At 36.1% G+C, this 24385-nt stretch overlaps 2 protein-coding genes across 6 annotated transcripts in view; one reads left to right on the forward strand and one right to left on the reverse strand.

Moving 5' to 3' along the window:
* Window positions 1–22728, forward strand: micall1a (MICAL-like 1a). 3 transcript variants are annotated; one of them, XM_039655638.2, is made up of 16 exons: window positions 1–540; window positions 1479–1527; window positions 1940–2081; window positions 4276–4376; window positions 6552–6676; window positions 6904–7457; window positions 7544–7607; window positions 9992–10383; window positions 13003–13373; window positions 13957–14091; window positions 14196–14322; window positions 17946–18036; window positions 19150–19223; window positions 19336–19450; window positions 19613–19659; window positions 19739–22728. In XM_039655638.2, exons 1-16 carry the CDS (start codon window positions 398–400, stop codon window positions 19861–19863), a joined length of 2655 nt encoding a protein of 884 aa, XP_039511572.2. In that variant the 5' UTR covers window positions 1–397; the 3' UTR covers window positions 19864–22728. The 3 variants fall into 3 exon arrangements, with proteins under 3 accessions (XP_039511572.2, XP_039511573.2, XP_088990084.1); XM_039655639.2 differs by having other exon boundaries at window positions 13045–13373; XM_089133958.1 differs by having other exon boundaries at window positions 7547–7607.
* Window positions 21429–24385, reverse strand: part of c8h22orf23 (chromosome 8 C22orf23 homolog) — an 8790-nt gene continuing 5833 nt past the window's right edge. For all 3 annotated transcript variants that reach the window (XM_089133959.1, XM_039655675.2, XM_039655676.2), the window contains 3 exons: window positions 23536–23664; window positions 23198–23298; window positions 21429–22914 (listed from right to left, as the gene is read on the reverse strand). In XM_089133959.1, the coding sequence (XP_088990085.1) occupies window positions 22831–22914; window positions 23198–23298; window positions 23536–23664 (314 nt within the window). In that variant the 3' untranslated portion in view covers window positions 21429–22830. The remainder of the gene's footprint in view (window positions 22915–23197; window positions 23299–23535; window positions 23665–24385) is intronic.

Consider the following 24385-nt stretch of genomic DNA (forward strand, 5'->3'; position numbering starts at 1 on the left):
GTCAGTACACGTTACGGAGTATTTAACTGTTAAGGGTTGGGCCTACTTTATCCTGCTTTCTGACTTTGTATCTTCTCTTTTTTTAATTGAACGCCGAAGTGTCATTGCTCTCTCATTTTGAAAGACGGACAGTCAAGTCTGTAACTCAAGTTGTTGGAGTTTGACTCCATTCGTGTGTTGATTTTTTTGGATTAAAGACAGTCCGGTCAAAGCTTACTGATCGTTGTCCATACTGCTTACTTTGACCGAATGGAATCGGAGAGATTTCAGACAGTGGGATCTAACTGCAACGAATAGAGACATGTGGAAAGGGATTTCTCAAGAACTCTTAGGTCTTCATTTGTATTTCAAGATCCGGATCAGGCAATACGTGTGGATTTGGGATTGAATCTCGACCATGGGCTCTCTAAAAGCTTTGCAGGACTGGTGCAGGAACCAGTGTGAAAGTTACAATAATGTGAATATTACAAACATGTCTTCATCCTTCAGAGATGGACTGGCCTTTTGTGCCATTATCCATAGAAACAGACCTGATCTCATGTGAGCATCTTTGACACTTAATTTTTTCATTTGTTTGTATTTTCCACTTCTCTGAATATGACATTACGTACCTCCTGAAATGTCATCATCTTAAATAAGTCAGGGGATCTTTAACAGATGGAAACGTTGTTTCCTTGCATGCTATTTGGAGATTTGGCTTGTATTGTGCTATTGTTAGGTGTGACTTGAAATAAACAGGAAGTGACAAGCTGTCTGGTTCACAATAGGAATAGCAGCTATATGAACTACATTCAAATAATATGAACAATGTGTTAGTTGTTTTTGTACATCCAATGAAATTCATTGGAGTGCAACATTTGTTGTGTAAAATTAAGTAATATTAAAACAGTTAATTAAAATACTAGCGATTTAATCCAAGTCATCTAGTGCGGTATGATTACTTAGTATGATGAGAACACGCAGGTTTATTCGTAAAAAAAACCTTTGTGCTAATTTAAAATGTATAATAAACAGCTTAACATAATTGAATTACTATTGTTAAATGTTTTTTTTTTTCACCTCCAAGACATGCCAGCAGATAGATAAAAAAAATATTCAATAAAAAAACAAAAATTGAGGAATGGAAAATGTTATTACTAGGTATTATTTAAAGTGTCATGATTTGTGTCCCAGCCATACAGACTTTAAAAGAGAGATTACTTTTACACATCTCAAGTAAATTATGTTAGTTACCCCATTTTAATTAAAATTTTGTTTTATTTGTATTCTAGAGTTATTCTAAACGCTTACAAAAAAACCAGCTTTCATATGCAAAATTAGCTTTTAGACAAGAACATTAACATCATTAACATAAAAGTCACATACACAAAAAAAAGCCAATTATCATCTATTCCTGTATTTTTTAAATACTCATTGGGATGTTTGTGATTCATGACTTTGCACTTGCTAAACATTTTTTTGTTCTTGTTGTCCACTAGAGATTTTGACTCCCTCTCAAAAGAAAATGTCTTTGAGAACAATCGTCTGGTGAGTTTTACACAAACAGCTGACAAAAAACGAGTGGAGGAGGCTATAATAATTATGACTTATGCTGTTGATATAAATAATTATGCAGAAATAACCGCTAGCTGTTGACAATTCTTATATTGTGTTTTAGTTTTTCATAACGGCTCTAGAAAGAGGAAGTGGTTGCAGCAAAGCACCTATATTTGTGTCAGTCATATGACTTTTTTTGTCATAAATCATCTTTTTAGTCCACTGTGACTGCATAAACAGTAATGCAAAATTTGTGTACACAGACTAAAGTCATACTACAACCCATTTTTTAATACAGATGTCAAAGTGTTTTTTAAATAAATTGTTTATAAAAACATTTTAAATGTAAGCGTAGATACGGGTTGTTAAGCATTATGCAACCTCTCTCTTTTTTTTTTCAAAGGCATTTGAGGTTGCTGAGAGTGAGTTGGGTATTCCAGCTCTGCTGGATCCGGAAGACATGGTGTCCATGGGAGTGCCTGACAGATTAAGCATCATCACTTATGTATCTCAGTATTATAACTACTTCACCAACAAATCTCACAGTGAGTATTTAACACCATATATAGATATGCTGACTTATACCAATTTTTTTTTTTTTTACACCCACAAGCATGCGCCCGGAGAGACAAGCACATGTCTGGCATGTAACGCAGTCACTCTGACTAGGCATTTTGGCAATTCAATTGTAGTCCTTTAAAAAAAGGCCTCTGAGTCTGAAATAATAAACTTAATGCAATATAGTTTTGTCAAAAAAATATTTGATTGTCTTTGTATTTTTTGATACATGTCGAATAGATACCAGCTGTGCTTTCTCGTTCTCTAATCTATTCAACAGTGAGTTGACACACAAACCTCACACCCAAAGTGCACACACATAAAGCTGCATTTAGTACTAAATTGAGTTCTATTTTACAGTCAAATACACACAAAATAATGTCAAAATCCCGGTCTTGGTGTGTATTCATGTAAGTCAGTTATGTTTTAAGTGAACATAAAAGGTTGGGGAAGAAAATGCATGTGTAATAGTATAATTGATCCGTTTGTCAGGTCTTAAATATACCTTCTGCCATCTATATGATGCCCCATGGTATCGATGTCAAAATTGTGGCCAGTAAAAATTGCTGAGTGGCTAGTAACTAAAAAAAATTAATGTCAAGCCCTGTGTACATTATACTCTTATGTAGATAAAGGTATGCTAGTCTCACCCCCAAGCGTGATTTATTTTTTCTCCCAAACCAGTTCAGCAGAAATCCCGCCCTGCTGCTAATTGCATTGGTTAAGGTTACAGTGATGGGTAAGTTTAGGGATCAGTGTCTGGTGTAGGCAGTGAGTACAGTGATTGACATGACCAATTAAATCCGTAGAATCGGCTGAAATGCGATGAACCGCAGAATTGATTTGGGGGGAAAAAATCACTCCACCCATAAACCTAACCACTTCTCAACAATATACAAGTAACAGGCAATTTATATTGTTGAAGTAGTTAGGTTCAGGGATGAGGTTAGTAGACTGTTATCTATATAACAATATAGAGGGTATGCATTGACGTCACTTTCCCGCCAGAACATGAAATCCATTTTAACAAGATTACATTACCTAAAAAAAATAACTTTGTAAAAAAAAGTAAACAAACTGAAAAAATAAACCCAGACTCAAAGACTCGTATACAGTTCCAGTTCCTTAGAGTTCCTACTGGCGTTGTGAATGCAACCAGCAAAATGGACCTAGGGGGACATTTAGTTCTTAGGGAAACACACTGGTAGCTATTTCCTAAAAAGCCCCTAAAAATATGGGACAACAAATTACTTTATTGTATTATTGATTATTTTTACTGAATCATACTTTCAGCACATCCAGTGTGTAGTTTCATTCAAATACAAGTGACTTATGAGCCAATCAGCATGATTTAGTGTAAATAGTAAACTAGGGCATGTTTCAGTTATAATGTCCATTTTACCTAAATCCTTCCATTCTCCAAACCGCTTATCCTCTGTAGTGTCAAGGGATTCATGAATTTGAAAAGTTTGCTACAAGTTTGCCCAATCTATGCAGTTAAATTGATATTTATTTAAGAGAGACAAATTTCAACACAATCAAACCCTCTGTAGATAGATACCAAATATCTGCAGCGTTTTCTGTATGACAAAAATTGGATGTGATGTCACAGACAGTGTGACTGAAATTTTAAGTGACCATCTGAGGTATGTCACGCTTGCTTAATTTAAGCAGTCTCAGATTGCATTAAACAGTATACATGGAAAGGGGACCTTATAAGTTTCAAACATAGAGGGTTTCAAAGTGCACAAAAAAGAGATCCAAGCCCACTTGGACAATGAAAAACAGAAAGAAATATTATTATTTTTTTCTCTGTTTTTGGGCCATTTAAAAGGCCCAAATTTTTATGCTGGAAAAAAATGGGCTGATAAAATTTAGCATTCTTCACCTACTGTGTCTGTTGTACAAAAACTTCCCTTACCCTGATTGTACTGAATACAAATTTTCTGATCGTTTAGAAATTCCAAACACGCCATGCGTGGTTGGAATTTGTTACGCCACACTAAACATTTGGTGGTGCAAACAAACCAGCTTTGCTGTTTTCGCAAATAACTCATGCTGCACGGATTTTATGTCTAGGTGGATGAACTTGAGTTGTGTTTTCATTACATTAGTACTTTTAATGTAGACAAAAATGCTGGACACATGCTACTGAATAACCTGTTTTTAACCTCTATTTAGCTGTCCCCACTTGCATAAAAAGCCCTGGTGGTCCTGGCCGCATTAAACCAGCCATAAAGAGACCATTTGCTCCTCTGGAGGACTGTGACGCTCAGACTAAGGTAAAGAAGACCCCTTTGTGTTTTTAAAAACAGACCTTGTTCTGTTTTTTGTTTTTTTTCTGGGTAGCTGTAAACCCAACACTATGTGCACAGACAAATATCCGAAAACTTGCAGTTGCAGCATGAGTGGAGTGGAATTTGTCATTACAACACCAGATGGATTTGATTCATGAGATCCAATTTGGCCTGATTCCATGTATTCAGAGCAAAAAGTTGGCAAATCAGCCACCAGAGCTAAATTATGTATTTGATTTTTGGTAGATATTTGTGAGCTGTACGAGTTTAAAGAAAGGGGTCATAGAAAAGGGTCATATGTCCACCTTATACAGTTGTGACCAAAAGTGATGTCCAGACAGGATATATTGGTTTTAATGAACTCTACAAGTTAAATTAAAACATAAAATATTTTCCTTATATTTTTAAATATTTTACATTTCATAGAAGAACAGAACACTATTTTAAGACAACATAATCAGTTATTAATATTTAGATTGTTCTCTCTTGTTTTTGTATGTGTTCATCTTCTTTGTATGACAGCCTGGCCAAAAAATATGTTCACACAATTTGGCATGTCTCATTTAGCCTGGTAATACCAGACTCTGCTACTTCACTTTGCTTCGTAGACAGAGTCTGGAATGGCATAAGAGAGAAGTGTTTTCTCTCACACTAGGGGACGCTTCTCTGAAGTTTAAAATCATTGGTTACCCGTAAGCCAAACAGATTTATTTATGCCGATACAGCCGCATCAAACCACAGACATCATGCATCGAACTCGAATCTATGATCGAACTTCCACTGTAAAGCTTCTGTCATTTGCCGCTGGCTCTGATGTCTAGTGGTTAAACATGATATATAATTCGTCTTGTGTATATCTAACGGGCGATCTTTGGTGTCATTAATCTGTAATTTGTTCCTTGGCAAATCGTTTTGGCTGAGGGCAAAGTAAAGTTTCATAACTTTATCATTTAGGCTATTTTAACGTTGTATCCTGCTGTAGATGTCTATGGTTTTTATGATGTTGATGTATGTCCAAGCATTACCATGGATCAAATGTGTGAAATCAGAACAGTAACTCATATTTATTAAAGATTACAACAAAATGACAGGACATCGTTTGACAAAAGATGGTTACATAAAATAAAAACAGTGAGAATGCATAATGTTACCTCTACATTCACATTTTGTGCCAAACTGAATATGTAGCATAAGTGGGCAAAATGAGTTAACAAGTTCAATCTTTCCTGGGCGAAAAATCACTTCTCGAAAAGATGTGCACAGACAGCAACTTCATATCAGCGTGCCGGTGTGTTGACATACCCGTCACCAACACCAACACTTTTCCACGCACGCTATTGAATGAAGGCAAAAAATACGTAATGCATGTCAGACCCCACACGTAGGCGCCTGCTCTATTCCCTGGGAAAATAACCTGGAGAAAGTTACAGACATTATAGCAATCTGCAGGTGTGTGAGTGGCAACCATTTTTATTTGCTTTGTTGAAAAGTGTAATGGTTATATATAAAAAAACTGGGTTATCCATCCCCACAGATCATCTGAAAACACGAAATCTCTCCTCAGCCCACCGTCTATGTAGCTAAACACTTGATGATGCCAGCGAAATGCCGGAGTGATGGCTGTAAACGACTTTTGCAGATGATGCGAAGTTAATCTGCGTAGTCAGGCTATGTCTCATTGCGTTATCACAAATAAAACAATTGACTCCATCACTCCAAGCACAACTGCCCTGTATGCTTACACATTCTTTAACAATTTTTCAATGATATTACATTAAAAGGAGATGTCAATTTTCCTAGGCTGGACATCACTATTGGCCACTAATTTGCCTCTTTCTCATTCTTTATCTTCTCTGTCCATCTTTGACCAAGCTCCTAGCTAGTAAAATAGGTTGGTCAGTAAATCCATCTCATCAGTTTAAGATAAGCATCTGTTATTGTCATCCTGCGTTTTCAAAGTAAAACTAAGTTTTACATTGTTTGCTTGAGACAATTTGTACCAATTTTAGAAAACCAAAATGTATTTTGTTGGTTCTATATACATATTCAACAAAGTGGACAGAAATATGCAATATGGTCTCATATTAACATCAATGGATTTGACCTACCTCTCCTACCTTTCTATCTTCTATCCTGATCCTGGTCCTTGGTGCTACGCAGTCGGGTGCAGATAGCCAATCAAAACGCAGTACTCTGAGCAGCACCTGTTCCGTCTGTGGGAAGCATGTTCACCTGGTTCAGAGGATCCTCATTGATGGCAAACTTTATCATCGGAACTGCTTCAGGTGACTGGCGAACTACCTAGCATAATATCTGCATCAGACGAAAAGTTGTTTCTTTTGTTTCTATTTAGTTTGTTGTTGTAATGCCATCCAGATCCATCTCAGAATAATGTTCCGAATTTGCATTTTTGGAACAAAAAGGAATTATGGATTTAAAGCTTAGAGTGAAAAAAACATCATTCTTCTGTTGTCATCACTTTTTTGAGTGATAATTTCTGCTTTCGTTTCAGATGTAGGGAATGCAGCAGAACTTTACTGCCTGGTTCTTACAAGTTCACAGAAGATCCTGGATCATTAGTTTGCACACACCACTTCACTAGATCTGTCTCCAACAATAAGAATGGTCATTCAGATAGAAGTAATCGACTAGTCACATTAACCTCAACAAGCCCAGAAGATCCACATAGTAAGAGTTTAGAATCTAAAGCATCACACAGCGATGTTGAGATCACCCCAGTGAGAGAAGAAAAAGAAATAAGTGAAATAGAAGAAGCAGTAAGAGAGCAGGCAGATAGCAGGTCAAACGTTGAGATAGAACCTCGTTCTAATAGTCCACCAAATCCTTTTGATGAATCTGAAGAGGAGGATCAGGGCACACAACAAGAAGACCAAAAGGTATCCGCTAATGAGGCCAATGACGATGGGCCAACGACCAAAGTGAAGGGTACAGCAGCAGAGGGTCGACCAGTACCAGCACCTAGACGGGTATTTGAGCCCACCCCTGCTCCCCGCCCAATCCCGAGGCTACGCTCACCCAGACCCTCTGAAAGTCCTACTGTCAATGGTGAGCAAAATGTCTTGCATAAAATAAGTTATTTACATGTTTTACACGTGTAAAATGTTTTATCTATCTGTTAATTGTGGCTTTAGAAGATGCTGACACTCCAATTCCCCAAGTTCCTTTGCCAAAAGAAAGATTGCACTCACCTGTTCGGTAAGATAATTCCTGATATCTCCTCTGCTCTTATTATGCACCTGTGTCTTTGTTTGTGGTTCAGATTTCGTTTCCATTTCATGTACACTACTGGTCGAAAAGTAAGTTTCATCAAAAAGACAGTAATATTGTGAAACATTATTACAATTTAAAATAAACATTTTCTATTTTAATCGATTTTGTAATGTAATTAACTTATTACTTTGACAAAGCTGAATTTTCAGAAATCATCACCTGAATCATTACTATGAAATGACTCCCATATGCTAATGGTGCTCAGCTATTAATAATGGTTCCTGTTATTATCAATGTGGAAAATAGTTTTTGCTGATTCATAAATTTGTGGAAACTGATAATTTTTTTCGGGATTATTTGATGAATAGAAAATAAAAATATATATTTTGTATATAATAGAGTGCCAGTGTTGCTTCTCCATCCCTAAAAAAATGTGTCCTCCTTATTGTTCTTTATATCATGCATGTTATAATTGTTCATGTGTTTTTTTACTGTTTTTATTTCCTGTTGTTAGAAAAGTGGGCCTAACCTCTATATGCACACCCTGGGAGGTGGGGAAATGCTCATTTAAACTAATTTAGGAAATATCAATTGTGCGAATGACAAGATTTTGTTTTCTCTTTCCTGTATGTTGTATATATTGATTGTTTTTAAACTCTTTGTCTTAACTATCATTGAGGGAACTTAGTTAGTTCTTCAGAAAATGGTACGTTCCAATTTAAATAGAGGTGTGAAAATTGTGCATTTAAAGGGATAGTTCACTTTGAAATAAATTTTTGATATGTTTTAGCTTACCTCAAAGGCATCCAAGATGTAGGTGTCTTTGTTTCCACAGTATTTTCAATTTTGATATTTTTCGGTCAAACCGTTGTTGTCTATCAGTTGCCCACCCATTTCGGAAGTTTTACCTTTTACTGTGAAGATCTGAACATATATCGAAATCGTTTTCCTGTATATCTAAATATCTAAATATGTTTAGATCTTCACAGTGAAAGGTAAAACTTCCGAAATCTCTGTGTAAACAATGAGTGTCGTGCACACGCAAGAGATCACTTCCGGCGCATGTGCAGACCGAAGCGCCTGTGCCTTCTGATCAGTTGGATATAAATAGTGTTCGTTTGCTCGTTTCGTGTCTTAGGCCATCAATGTGTACTTACACTTACGAGTTATTAAATCATGTTTAATTTGGACTTCTCTGTGCATGCTCTTTGAGGTGGGCCCCATTAAATCTCCATTATATGACTGATAGACAACAACAGTTTGACCGAAAAATATCAAAATTTAAAATACTGTGGAAACAAAGACATCTACATCTTGGATTCCCTTGAGGTAAGCTAAAACATATCAAAAATGTATTTCAAAGTGAACTATCCCTTTAAGAGTGATCAGAAGGGAAATGGGGGAATAGAGAGTGGTTTGGTGCCTAATGCAAAGGTTGTAAATTCTGCTTGAGCATGAGAAACTTCAGTCTCCAACAGTTTATGAGAGAAGTTGGTGCTAGGTTTTAGTACATCAACAGTGCTAATTTTAAGACTGTTTTGTAGCCTTTGTTTTTATATTTTCTTGCTCTTATCCACTGTTGCATGGACCTTTTGCACTTTCTTCTTTTGGAACAACCTTTAAATGGTTGCCTGGTGTGATTCTCCTTGTGACCGCTTGGGTCTCAATCACATACATACATCTATTTTAAATTGTAGTTATCTCTACAATTTTGAATGGCAGTGCATCACGGTTTCCACAAAAATGTTAAGTAGCAATGTTTTCAACATTGATATTAATAAGAAATGTTCCTTGAGCACTAAATCAGTGTATTAGAATAATTTCTGAAGGAACATTGAAGACTGGAGTAATGATGTTAAAAAATTCAGCTTTGCCATCACAGGAATGAATTATATTTTAAAATTTATTAAAACTACTATATATATATGAAGAGTTCAGATGCAAAAGCCTCTAAATGCCATTTGAAATTTTCTTCTTTAATGATGATTTTTATCAAACTTGTATATTTAAGTTCAGTAATTTCACCTAAATAACAATTAATAGGTAATTATCATTGCCATTTAAGTTAAATTACTGAACTTAAATATACAAGTTTGATAAAAATCATCATTAAAGAAGAAAATTTCAAATGGCATTTAGAGGCTTTTGCATCTGAACTCTTCATATATATATATATATATATATATATATATATATATATATTATTATATATATATATATAAATAACTACTTATTTTAAATTGTAATATTTCACAATATTAAATATGCAGCATTGCTTAGCATTAGAGACTTCTTTCAGAAACATTAAAATAACTTTCTGAAATCCTGAGTGATTTTCATTCAGTGGTTGTAATGCATTCCTTTCCCAGCTCTAGCAAGGCAAGTGACACTCCAAAACCAAAAAACCCTCCCTGGCTGGCACTGGTGCAATCAGAAACAAAGAAGAAACCAGCACCTCGCCCACCCACAGGTATAGCCCTACCTTCCTGCACTGGTTCATCTCCATCTCGAAAGGAGGAGGGATCCAGACCATCCACTCCTCCAAATCCCTTTGATGATGAGAATGAAGAGGAGCCAGAAAAGGATCCTGAAGATCCCCCTGGTCCTGTAGTGGCTAGTCATCCCTGGTATAGGATCACTCTGGCTGCTGAAGCCGCAGGTGGGGAAACCAAAACACAAAATCCTGCCCCTTCAGAAAGTCCCGTAAGTGTCAGAAGAAAGAAGCGACCAGCTCCCAGAGCTCCAAATTCTTCCACATCAGGTTAGTTGTTTACAGTTTCTGACACCACCATACATTTTGCTTAAAGGGAAAGACTGTATTTTAATTGTTTAAATGTCTACTAAACTAAACACTTTGCCATGCTTGTCATAGTAAGGTGATGTTACGATACTGGTTCCCAATAGTCCCCAAAATAGGCTTATGCTATTTCTGCTTTAAGTATCCACAAGTTTCCTACGCCCCATGAGGCCTTGCGTCAAAAGTGGGTGCGACTTCCGGTTGGAAGTAAACAAAGCACGATTTGACATGCTTGACACTCGTTCATTCAACAGTTGACAGTCATTCAAGTTATAGAGATCCAAACTAGCTAACGATGTGGGAACACAACCTCAACGAAATTAAAAAAGGTGTAATAACAGTACCTTTACCCTCCGCAGTAGTTGATTGGGAGTATTATAATAACATTATTAATAATCAATACTCATCAAGGCATGGTGACAGACAGTTGTGCGAGCTGACAAACAATTAAAATAAAAAATACACACTTAGTCATTGTGCTTTGGAGTTTATTCAAAATTATAAATGAATGTGCTACTTGAATACATTAACTGGCACATTTGGTATTCTGTCAACACAGGCTTTGATCCTGAGTTTAGGTGCAACATCAGTAGAGAACAGCCAAACACATGCTGATAAAAGTTTATAGAATATTAAGAATTTAAACAAATGTACACAGGAAGATTCGTCGTCTTTTGGGAGGTGATGGAAACTACAGTCGTTGGCAGGAACACTCTGATTTTGTTTTCAGCTTATGTTCAAAACAATCACGTTTAAGCCACTGAACTAGTTTAGTCCGGTTATACATACAACCGCGAACAGCATGTTGTCCCTGAGCTCCGTAACGACATCTCTCATAAAGATTTGCGTCTTTAAATAGTAAAATAATTCTCCGAAAAACAGCTAGCCTCTTCGCTAACTAACACACAAAATACCATTGGAATGCTACTTCCGCCGCCTCACCGGAAGTTTCACCCACTTTATTTTTTACAGGAGCGCCTCTCGGAAACTTGTGGATATATGTGTATATATATATATATATATATATATATATATATATATATATATATATTATTTTTTTTTTTAAGGCATAAGTCACCCAAAAATTCTGCCATCATTTACTGAGCCTCAAGTTGTTTTAAAGGGGTCATGAACTGGCTTTTTAAATTGTATTATATTGTTGTCTGAGGTCAACTTGGTTTTTGCATTCAAGAACATCAAAATGAATAAGTAATAGCTATTTTGTACCCAAGTTGTGAGCCTACCTGAAAAACAGTCGGTTTTTATGGGCATGTCGCACTGAAGACTTGGAAGTAAACGCCCACTGCTGCGAGTGGATAACAGTTTTGCATATTATAATGAGTTTAACTCACGGGGGAAAACGTCCAATGTTGTAAAATGGCAACCGGATTCGCCCATACATGTTCGACCCAGAGTCCGTGTGTTGCACAATTCCTGTCAGATCCAATTATAGACGGCACAGCACAGTTCTTTAATCTTAATCGGTCTGCAAATCCAGTCTTGTTTACAAAACAATCCTATGTGAAATGAAGCGAACAGACGACGATGTTTTACCCTCATCAGCTGGAACGTCATTAAAAGTAAAGTTTATCCATGCAGTCCTATTGGAATCCACAGGAAGCTTATGCAGCGACTGTCTTCTCCCACAACAGACACTGCACAATATTCTGTATTGCTCGGTAGCTCGATCTGGTTTGTCATCATGAGGTAAGAATGAATGTTACTTAGCTATGCCTGAAATGTGCGAATCGGTGGGCGGGGCTAAAGCGGCCATGTTGAAGTAGGAGTTGATCTTCTGCGGGGGTGGTGTTTTATCCTCTTTGTCGTCATAGTTCCCCACTTTTAAAAATGAGTCGTTTGCAGAGGCTGGTGTCAATAAAAGCTTTTATTGGACTAACTAGGACGTTTTCAGTTCTGAAACTTACTGGATATTCTTATAATATGATGACCTCTTAGATGTCAAAAGCTCAAGGAAAATTTGATTTCTCAGTTCATCACCCCTTTAAACTTGTATGAATTTATTTCTTCTGCTGAAAATAAAAGAAGATTTATTTGAAGAATATGGCAAACCAAATAGTAGATGGGGACCCATTGACTTCCATAGTATACTATACTTTGGTTAGCCATATTCTCCAAATATATCTTCTTTTATTTTCAGCAGAAGAAAGAAATCCACTTGAAACAACAACTTGTGAGCAAATGATGACAGAATTTTAATTTGTGGGTGAACTATCCCTTTAACAGTAACCAACCACTATTCATTTAGTGAAAAAAAAGCCAAAAAAGGGGGTAAAAATATGAATTATTTGAAGTTTTCATGCAAGTCACACTAGTGTTATATTACAGCCAACAGAAATATAGCATTTCAATTTAGAGTTAGAATATTGTTATATACTACTAATAATTATTATTTTAATATACTTGTAAGTCTGCCCAGTTTACTGAGGACCTTTGTGAGCTCTGGCCCCTATTTGAGAATCACTGTGTTACAGGAAATTGTAGTTGTCTACTATAACTACGCACATCTGTATTTTCTGTCATATATTTATTTTTCTGGGTTGTCTCTTTCCTGCTATTCTTTAGCTTTTCCTTCATCTCAGACTTCCTCTCCTGCTTCTTCTCTAGCTCCGAGCACAGAGAGCCTTTCCTCCTCTTCCTCAGACTACAGTGCTGTCCCCCAGCAACCTGCTGCTAACCAACAGGATCATGTGTTCACCAAGAGTATATCTGAACCATCAATCAACACTCCTACTTCTGCCCTTTCCACAACAACTGAGCTTCAGCCTCACTGTTCTTCAAACCTTTCTCCTCCACCACCACCACCACCACCTACCAATACCAGCTCAGCACCCGCCACCCCACAAACCAGTCGCAGTATGAGACCACCTCCATCCCGCCCCTCTGCAGGGTTAAAACTTTTACCCTCTTCACAGACACCCAGCACTCCAGGCAAGGTTAGATTTACTGTCAAGACGTGAACTGCTATTCAAAAGTTTTGAATCAATCAAGACATTTTAATGTTTTTTTGAAACAAAACACAGCATAGCGTACTTGATTACGGAATACAGTTGTTTAAATTAAATGTCTATTTTGACACGTGTTTTCCTCTGGCATAACTTACATTTTATCTGTAAATGTTAGAAAGTCCCGTGAGCATTTCCATTTTTGCATATTGACAACAAGCGTCTTGTTAAACTTCACAGACTTCAATCGGTGGGTGCATGGGGGTCAAATAGACGGAGCACAGTAGAACTTTCGGGAGCACAATTTGAACTAAAGTACAGATTTAGCTAAAATGGGATGTTTTTATGCAGTTTATACACGGAGGAAGTGTTGGCCCTTAATGACACGTTTTAACTTTCATTTTCAAAAATATTTCATTGATTAGTAATGGGGCAGTGGAGAAAACAAGGGTGTGTGTCAGATTTCATTACAAGTTCACATCTTTGAATTTTTCTTTCAATCCAGTTGCTTTGCTTACTTAATTTCTTTGTTCAATATCTTTGTTTCATGGTCTCTCATCACTGTCATCTTCAGCGCACTTGTAAAGAGAATCCATTTAATCGGAAGACGACCACTTCTGTCAGCTCTTTTGTATCCAGACCCCCAAAAGGTCCCCGTCCTGCACGACCTCCTGCTCCTGGACATGGATTTCCTCTCATTAAACGCAAAGTGAGGCACAAGAGACATCCTTTTGTTTTGACTATTTTAAGAAAGGTACTATAACTGTGGCATATATAATTTATAAATATTTGTCCTGTCATTGTATTTGGTAGGTTCAATCAGACGAGTATATCCCAGTAGAAGACATCCATGTTGAGATGAGTGACCTGGAGAAACGGTTGGATGAACTGGAGCGGAGAGGGGTGGACCTGGAGAAGAGCTTACGAGAATGTTCAAATGGTAAGAACCACATGCTACAGGATGCTATCCAGTGTCCCAGAGTGGCTCGGTCCTCAGTGGAGTTTGTGTAGTGTTCCACGCTAAAGGCCATTGCACACTGAGTCCGAGATTCGCATCCGAAATTTTCGCGCGTTAAAAAAAAAAAAAAATCGACCTCATGTTATGTCAATCATGCTTGCACACCGCGTCCGAAACTTTCGTCCGTCAAAAAAAATTCGGATCGGGTTTCATTTTCTGCGTTTTTCGCATCCACAGCCAGCATTTTGAGAGGTTTTTTGACAATTCAGGGCAGAGGGGAGCTCGTTTACTGTCTATGGAGCTCATTCCGCACATCATTACGCTTTCATTTTCAGTTTTCAATTGGATCAAGTGTTTATCTTCTCTTCTCTCGATTGGATTATGAAAGGAATAACCACCCCTTTCAATCAGATTGAAATTTCGGATCGATTAATGTGTGATTGAGCAACCAATTCGATAACTAATGTATTATTTGGGTACAATATATAGACCATTTCACAAGATGTAAACAACACTGGTCCAGAAGCACTTCCTGTTTCAGTTTTTTAACACTACATAAAAGCTGGAATAAAAATACTACCAACAGAACATGTAAAACTGAATCAAAAAGTTAAATAACATCATTAAGATGTTTTCTTTACATGTGAAATAAAGAAAACAGTTACAAACTGAAACAGGAAGTGCTTCTGGACCAGTGTTGTTTACATCTTGTGAAATGGTCTATAACCTGTAGTAGCCTGTACAGCTTCTGTCTGCCCAGCACTTACACCAGGCACACCTGCCCAGCGTGCGTGTGTGTGTGTGTGTCTGTGTGTCCATACCTGACAGTCTCTGTTCAGAATCGATTGGTTCACGGAAATTGGTGGTCTTGTTTTTAAAATGTGGCTCCAAAATCGCAAGCAAAGCATCAAACTGTTCCACTGACATTCTGAGGTAAATTTTGAATCGCTCGGCATAAGTTCGCAACTCCTTGATAAGGAGGTGCTTCCTCTCGATGCAATTCCAGGATTAGATGGACGCAATATTTTCTCTTTCTTCTCGAGAGGACAACAAAATCATCCTCACTGCTTGACGAATCCATTTTGTATTTTTGCGTTTTTTTCCGCAATTGGTTTAATAAATACGCATCGGACTCAGTGTGCAAGGTTTCTGTGCGTGACGAATTTTAAGGCTGACGAACACGAACAAACGCATACAATTTCGTACTCAGTGTGCAATGGCCTTAAGATTTTGGCTCGCTTAAGACATGTTTGGTTAAAAACCAAACATGCATCGAATCGTCCTATATTTGCGATACATCTGCGAGTTGAAAGAGTTGACTGAAAGTAATTAATCAATGGCATTTTATTGAATTCTTTGTCTGTGCACTCATTACCATCTTTCATATTGTGAACTGTAACTGCACTCAGCCAGGTTATCTAATGTTTCTTACCTGTAGATCATCTAAACAGAGAAGCAGACAGTTCATTTGGTTTATAGAAGCTAATCATCCTGAGACTGAGCCCCAGACTAAGAACTTGTGCTAATCTTCATTAAAGCTGCTGTCCGTAACTTTTTTTAAGTTAAAAATAATCCAAAATAATTATTAAAAAAAAAAAACATTCTGCCAGTGGTCAAAACTATCTGCTTGCCATAGCTAGATTTAAAACAGTTAGCTTGTAATAATGATTTTAAAGGATTAGTTCACTTTTGAAAAAACTTTTGCTGATAATTTACTCACCCCCATGTCTCCAAGATGTCCATGTCTTTCTTTCCTCAGTCGAAAAGAAATTTAGGTTTTTGATGAAAACATTTCAGGATTTTTCTCCATATAATGGACTTCAATGGGAACCGGATGGTTCAAGGTCCAAAAGATAGTGTTAATAACAGTTTCAGATGCAGCTTCAAATGTCTTTAAACGATATCAGACGATGAATAAGGGTCTTATCATGCGAAACGATCGGTTATTTCAAAACTTATTCCAAAAATGTAACTTTTCTAAGGACAAATGCTAGCCTTGCTCTATTCTGTGAGGCGCGTTTGCAACGTCACGTATTACGTAATTACGTTCAAAAGGTCACGGGCGACGTAGCCGAAAGTACAGAGTCAGTGTTTACAAGTTGAACGCATAGGTTGAATGTGAAAACTAGCTCAAACACCGTTTACAAAAAAAGGAATTAAAAGGAAAAACAAAGATGTCGGACGATTTTGATTCTGTACTTCCGGCTACGTCGCCCGTGACCTTTTGAACGTAATTACGTATTACGTGACGTTACAAACGCGCCTCAGAGAATATAGCAAGGCTAGCATTTGTCCTTAGAAAAGTTACATTTTTGGAATAAGTTTTGAAATAACCGATCGTTTCGCATGATAAGACCCTTATTCATCGTCTAATATCGTTTAAAGACATTTGAAGCTGCATCTGAAACTGTTATTAACACTATCTTTTGGACCTTGAACCATCCGGTTCCCATTGAAGTCCATTATATGGAGAAAAATCCTGGAATGTTTTCATCAAAAACCTAAATTTCTTTTCGACTGAGGAAAGAAAGACATGGACATCTTGGATGACATGGGGGTGAGTACATTATCAGCAAAAGTTTTTTCAAAAGTGAACTAATCCTTTAATTCCAGTGGTACTGGTGGGTTTCCGCGGGAAATTCGAGTATGTCTTTGCGTCATTACGTCACATCCGTAAACACAAGAAGGAGTTTCGGCTAGCCGGCTATACTACGCGTGAGGAGATGTAAAGATGTATAGGCTTTTCTCGCAGGCTCGCAGCACTTCACATAATTAAACTTATGGCATCCAGAAAGATCCAAACAACAATCATCAGTGTCAACTGGAGATTCAGCAGTTATAAAACCCAAAATACTTCGTACTTCGGATTTAAGGTGTCTAGAGAAAGAGAAAGAAACTGTCTCATGCGAACACAAGGATTTAAACATCGGCGGGGCTTTTGAAAAGTGCCTGAACTCCGTGTTTTGAAGGGGTTCAAAACGGAAGAAGAGACTGCTTTTTTCTGCTGAACAAGTAAGACATTTCAATAGTTCAATCGTGTAACAGTACGTTTTCTTAATTCACACAGTTATGGAGTTTCCTTTCTTTTGCCTTTCTCGCTTTGCTATTATGGAGAATATGAATTCTGAACTACAGGTAACCATAAAACACATTAAATTTAACATTAGTCACGCAATGCTGATGTTGTTAACATGAACAATTTGAGAACAAAGTAGGCTATAATTTGCACGGTTGCTGTAAATCGCGTTGATTAAATCTAACGACGCTTATGTCGAATTCTTTTCCCCCTTAGTTGATCAGAACAAAATGGATGTTACTTACTTATGTTGTTCAAACTTTCAAAAAGTAAATCTGTATGACAGTATCCACACAGCGCGGTGATTGACAGCAGCACTCGCCTCAAAACACTGTGTTCTTCCGCGCTGTTTCATGGCAATTTACAACCCACGGAAAAATGATAATTCCGCGAATAACTCCAATTGCAGATTTCGAACAGAGATGGCGACAAAGAGGAAAAGCTACGGACTGCAGCTTTAAAATACACTCTGGTCTATGCAAATTGTCCCATTTTTGGCTCCTTTTTTAATTTTATTTTGTCATTTTAGATGATGAGGAGGAACATCTACTTGTTGACTGGTTTACTCTAATTCATGAAAAACACCTACTGGTACGGAGAGAGGCTGAGCTGGTCTACACGTAAGTGCACTATTGGCATTCATTTAGTCTGCAACGTCAATAACAACACGCTATACTAATTTACTGTTGCACAGTGGTTCTTAAACTTTTTCAATGTGTTGCCCCACTTATGTATGATGCAAAACAATCTCCAACTTACATTTATAATTGAATAATAAACAAATCACTAAAATAAACTTATACAATGCTGGAAAATGAATTTAACCACACTACAAATGCACACAACTAGACCGTTGAGAGAAGGGTGAGAAAAAAACAACAACTTTCTGTTTCTCAATATATGAGTTAAATTCTTTTTGCACTATGCTCTATTATTTAATTTTCGTTAGCTATGAGAACTTGTTTTCTATTTAAAAACTTAAATAATCTCAAATGTTCTTTCAGTGTATTTAGCAATCTATCCGATATCTGTTCAGTGACATTTCATTTAAGGTTTATTTCACACACAGTGCAGGAGCGGTAAGTGATCGTTTTCTTTTTGGTTGCCTTAATAGATTACAGCACACGTGTTGCCTCCCAGAACCGGCAGTACACATTTAGTTTAAGTGCTCAACCTATTTTTTCCTGCGTGGTGCACGCTGAACTCAGCAACTCTGTCCACAGACTCGAAAAGAAAAGCTAATAAAAACTTGAACTCTGAAATGCACACAATTGAAGCTGCAACACTGCTGGTAGGGAGATTTATGTGAATTATTTACTATTTTGACATAATTTGATCTTCATCCTAATGTACATAAGATTCCACGACGATCAAGTTTGTAATGGTTATCAATTTCCCTCTCTCAAAACAATCTTTTTTTTCACAGTGTAAAACAGACTGATTAGAAAAATTAGAATGCAGGATAGCACTGAAATTTAATCTGATTTTTTTCTATAAATGTATAACATTTTATGTATGTTTAATTAATTTTTTTAAATATATCATTTTAACACTGCCACATTTGTGCCATATTGTAACCCGCAGTTTAAGAACCAGGTTTTCAAAGTTCCTGTCCATAGAGCTGTCAATATAATAATAATAATAATATATGCAACACCTTGGAGATGGAGGTTGGGTTAAAGTTAAATATAAGAGAAGAATAAATCTGTGTCTGATCACTGTCTGGATTTCAGAGCTAAGCAGCAGAACCTGGAGGAAAGGCAGGCCGATGTTGAATATGAGCTTAGATGTTTACTTAACAAGCCAGGTATGAAACAACACAAAACAGTGAGAATTTACTGATTGACCCTTTCTTGTGAGCAAACCCTCCCCCTTTCCCTTAATAACTGCATTATTTATGCTGCTTATGTCTCTGATAGAGAAAGAATGGACGGCAGAAGACAAAGACAGGGAAAAGCAATTGATGGCAGAACTTGTCACTATAATTGAGCAGAGGAACCAGATTGTTAACAGCATAGATATGGACAGACAGAGGTAATCGGTCAATGCACATGCACTCTGATTCAGAACCTAAGCTTAAGTATCTGTGCTATCTTAGCTGTTTTTTCCTGTAAATTTGATATGAAATAGAAGGTTATTTTTTTATTTGCATCAAGTTTGAATGCTGTTTTGAGGAGTTTGTAATTTCGTATTTAGGGAGGAGGAGGAAGACAAACTAGTAGCTGCTATGCTAAAGAAAAAAGGTCAGTGTTATTTCACTTTTCTCTGACTTACTTTACATCACATCCTGCATTGATTCATCTATTTGATTCATCTATTTAGATTTTCATGGACACGGTGAGCAGAAGAAGAAAGCAGGGAAATTTAAGCCCATGAAGGTTTTGAAGAGACTGAGCACCAAGAATGAAGGAGTAAAGGACAACAGTCCCCGAAAAGAGAACAGTTGAAGAATGGACTCAGGGGGAGAGAAAAATATCTAAAGTATCTAAAATATTTACATAGCCTAATTCTAATTATTGCTTTTGATTACATTGCTATAAAACAAAGCCAGTTCAATTGAAGGTAGTAGCAGCTGATATATAAGTCAAAACTGAACACAGTCTTGATCAAAGTTTTATGACTATCTCTAGAAAGGCTCAGCCACTATATAATCTTACTATAATCTGTACAATTTGAAGTTACAGAAAGCTGATACTGATTGTGATTGAGATGATATTGAGAGTCCAAAATAACCCTGGGAAAGTTTCACACATATCCTTCTTTTAAACTAATTTTAACAGTGAGAGGAAACTCAACAGTTTTTAATCCTAATTTAATCTGATTCTCTGAGTTTATATATATATATATTTATATTATGCATAGAGGTACTGCTACTTGTATTTCTCTCCACAATGAAGAGTGAAAAAAAAACTAGGCCCAACCCAGCCCTTTCATAATTAATTATAGAAGTCTTGCTGAGATGAAAGCAGAAATGATTAAACTTGCAGTTTATATTAGTTCTGGGGAAAATTATATTATGTCGATATTTCTATGGGATTCAGAATGATGATTATAGATGCATATCAGATTTTTATCTGCCTGTCTCTGGTTGCACCAGCTGTGCTTAATAAAAAAAGAAAGAAAAAAAACCTCGTTGCAAATAGGCACTAAATTACAATTTGCGCAGTATTAAAAATTTGAGCATTGCGCCATAAAATGTAACTACATGTTTAATCTTTAGTACACTAAAAATTTACAAAAGCCTCCGAATAGGAGTAACAATTGGAAGAAAATAGCAGTTTGATTCAATTGCATCAATTAACTCATGCTTTATCTGAAAGAATTCAATCCTTGTTGACTGACTTTAAGAAAGAGAACATTGTGAAAAAAAAATTACTTGGATCTCTACAACATGAACCTGATCTGAAAAGTGCACCGCTGTGTATCGCTCTGTGCCAAAATTAATGTAATTTGTATGGGGTTTTTTTTGCATTAGTATTTATGTATTGCTTCTTATTAATTTATTTGTATTTACAATGGTATTTATAATATTATCGTTATTTTGTCATTAAACATTGTATTTAAACAGAAATAATACTGTACTATTAGTTAATTAAGGCAATAATAGAGTTAGGATCAACTTAAATATGATAAACTGAAATTCTTTATTGGAGCATTAAAGGTAATTTTCATATAATGGGATGATGCAATACTCTACAACCGGCTTACGACTTACTGTCTCCTCCCTTCAGAACAAAATTACAAAAGGTAGAATTAGGAGAATTAGTTACAAACTAATTAGTATTCCAATGTTCCAATTTAAACAAGAACTTACGAACAGCTGGTGCAACCCTTCCCTGGACAATATTTTTATATACACATTAATTTTAAAAGTATACTCATTCATAGACCGATTGGCTAAAAATGCATTTTGTGGGACAGCCTTTAGATTTAATTACAGCCTACATTTGTCATGTCATTGTTTTGACAACCTTATGCAACATCACAACATTTATTTCCATCAAGAAATGCATTAATGTTTGGCTGAGATTGTCTATTGACAGTCAAAACACTCTCTACCCCAGCACACCCAAAGACTTTCGATGAGGTTATATTCAGGACTCTGGTGGTCAATTGATTTGTGAAAATGATTCCTCATGCTACCTGAACCACTTTTTCACAGTTTGAGCCCAATAATTCTTGCAATTGTCATCCTGGAATATGGCCATGGTGCGACATGATCTTCGGTAATGTTTGGTTGTTTTAAGAGATGAAAAGCTACACTGTATTAGTTCAAATAATTGTTACCAAACATATAACATGCCAGAAATATATTGATCACTGCAATAATGATCCAATTCTAGATGTTTTGGTCAACCAGTGTATTTATTATGAATAATATTTAACAGAATAATATTGAAAAAAAAAAATAATGTTGAAAAGATTCTTAAACACTAAATTGTTATGGTATTTACTGACAGAATATTAGTTCATAGAAGAAATTCAGAAGCAGATTTCTTTTTAAAATTTCTGTGGAAAATTGTTACAAAATCCTTAAACTTGTAAATGTATCTAATAACCCTCTGAAATGTCATTAAGCTTGTTACAGTCAGAGTTACCAGACAAATCTGCACCTAGAATCATCGCTGAAAGATAAACGTTAAAATAAGAGATAACATTAAAATAAGTCTAAACTATTTTAATGAAAACAAAAAAAAGACTGTAACTCGCACAAACGGTGACTAGGCATATTAATGTTATACAATAATTAGAGATGTAACGATTCAGTCGCAACCGGTTGAAAATCGATAAAAATGTGTGCTTAAAATATAGCAGGGCGCGTTTAAAATGTGTATCGCAATTCGTTTAACATTTCAACCGACTTGAACCGTGACACATTTTTATCAATTTTCAACCGGTTGCGATTGAATCGTTACATTCCTAACAATAATAGATGTTCCTCACTCTTTAAAGCAATATGCAATATTAAGCTTTAGTTAAATAATTTTAAAATGTTCAATGTAGAATGTCGCATGTTGTGTGTTGGGCCTTAATCTCTGTAAACCCAAGCAGGAGTATATTTCTGAAGGAGTGCCTTTAATCTGTTTAATTTATGCATGTCCTCTCATTGGTTAAGTGTCTCTGAATATTTTGTTGACATTTCAGTTTGTGTCTTCTGCAAGTATTTAATTTGTATTTATCAGATTTTAGTATTACATTTGTATGTCAGTGTGTGTGCCTGATCAACCCCAAGGGCTTTTCGTTGTCTTTAAAACAGTCAGTGCTTTTAGGATGGAGGACATTAAAAATAAAATGACTTCATGAAACAAAAACCTTTTGCTGTTTTGAGATTTTTTTAAACAAGTTTTAATGCTCATACTTGTCTAACACTACCTTCTATTATCAGCTTCTCTTTATCCATCCCGCTCTTTGCTTTATAGTTCCTCTTTTCCATTTAAATTGAGGGTCCTTAGTTCTTCACTGCGTTTCCTGTCAATCTCTTCAAGTTCAAAGATTTTCTGGAAGAAAAACATCATACAATTAATACCAGAAAGTTTATAACAAAATAGTTTTAGTTTAAGACTTACAAATAGCTAATAACAAACACGAACATAAAAAGATAGATACCTTAAAAAATGTGATTTAAAAAAAAAAACAGGACATTTCACTGTGGTGCTATAAAACATTGATAACTTCCTAATTTCTCAGGTTTTTAGACTGAAACTGTTAAGTCGCATTTAAAAACTGATGATGGCTGGTGAGAGTATTGGCTGTTATGAGCTTATGATTTTGTATCCTCACCTGAGAGATCTCCGTGTTGATGAGGTGCTGGTATTGGTCACCTTTTCCCAATGCTATCATCTCCTCTAAAAACTGCCTCCTGTCCTCAATGTCATCCAGAACTGTTGGTAAGAAATGACATTAAATTATTGTTTTCATTATGATGTGTATACTACTGGGCACCTTATCAAGTTCAAGTGACTCTGTAAACGTGACTCTCCCTGCCGCCCTCTAAATGATGATTAATAAACTAAAATAAAAAACTAAATGAATAAAACTTCTTTTACAAAAAAAATATACAATTAGTTACATTGAAATCAGAACACTCATGAGAAATGAACAGAAACCGCCTGTCTCACCCTCTTGGAATCTGTCTATCTGTTGCTCTCTTTTTTCTGTGGAGTCTCTTTGGGAGTGAGTTGGCCCAGCATCCTTTTTACCAGTAGAAAGAATATTTTGTAGCCTTCTCTTCTCTTTCTCCAGATCTCCTAGAAAGAGAAAAGAATCAGCAGGTTAGACACAGGTTAGATTCATTTATGTAGGCTGAAATATAATGTAGGCATACAGATATAATAGCTCACACTGACGATGACCATGGATACTGTATTACAAACCCCAAAACATTTTTGTACCATGTACTTTTTTGTTCTTTGTACTGTAATATTGTCAAAAACATCATACAGCTCAGATTGTAATCTGTTATATTTAGTAGAATCAAATACAATCATATTTTTTGTGGGGTTTTACTTAACTTGAGGAAGTTTTTGTATGTGAATGCGGCATTTATGTAACGTTTTCACTCTCAACTTCATGAAACCTGCTCCGACCGTGGCACATAATTATTTACAGCAGATTATCACAAGAACTCATTATTATCGGTCACTTAGATTTAAACATAGTTATAGAAAGTAATAACATAAAACCCACAGGCACATATGTAGCTAAGTAAAATAAAACTTTGCTTTCACATGGCATTTACACTTGTAATTTTATGAAACATGCACAGATAATAGTATGGATGTTCCCAGTTAAAATGAGTCCAAAATCAGCATAATACATTGTATTGATCACAAGATACAATGGAGGAACAACAATTTTAAAAATGCCTTCTAAGGGCTAAACAAAAAGGCTACCTTGGTCCTTGAGCCCATTTCTTTAAATATTTTATCAGCAGTTTCTAAGCATGAATTTCCAAATGTAATAATTTTT

This window comes from Pimephales promelas, chromosome 8, assembly GCF_988280905.1.
Source record: "Pimephales promelas chromosome 8, fPimPro1.hap1.1, whole genome shotgun sequence".
Classification (NCBI taxonomy): domain Eukaryota; kingdom Metazoa; phylum Chordata; class Actinopteri; order Cypriniformes; family Leuciscidae; genus Pimephales; species Pimephales promelas.

Coding starts and splice junctions, on each gene's coding strand:
- micall1a (XM_039655638.2), top strand. CDS start 398: ATGGGCTCTCTAAAAGCTTTGCAGGACTGGTGCAGGAACCAGTGTGAA. Junction 10,384..13,002: donor TCCAAATTCTTCCACATCAG/GTTAGTTGTTTA, acceptor GCTATTCTTTAG/CTTTTCCTTCATCTCAGACT. Junction 19,224..19,335: donor ATGTTTACTTAACAAGCCAG/GTATGAAACAAC, acceptor TGTCTCTGATAG/AGAAAGAATGGACGGCAGAA.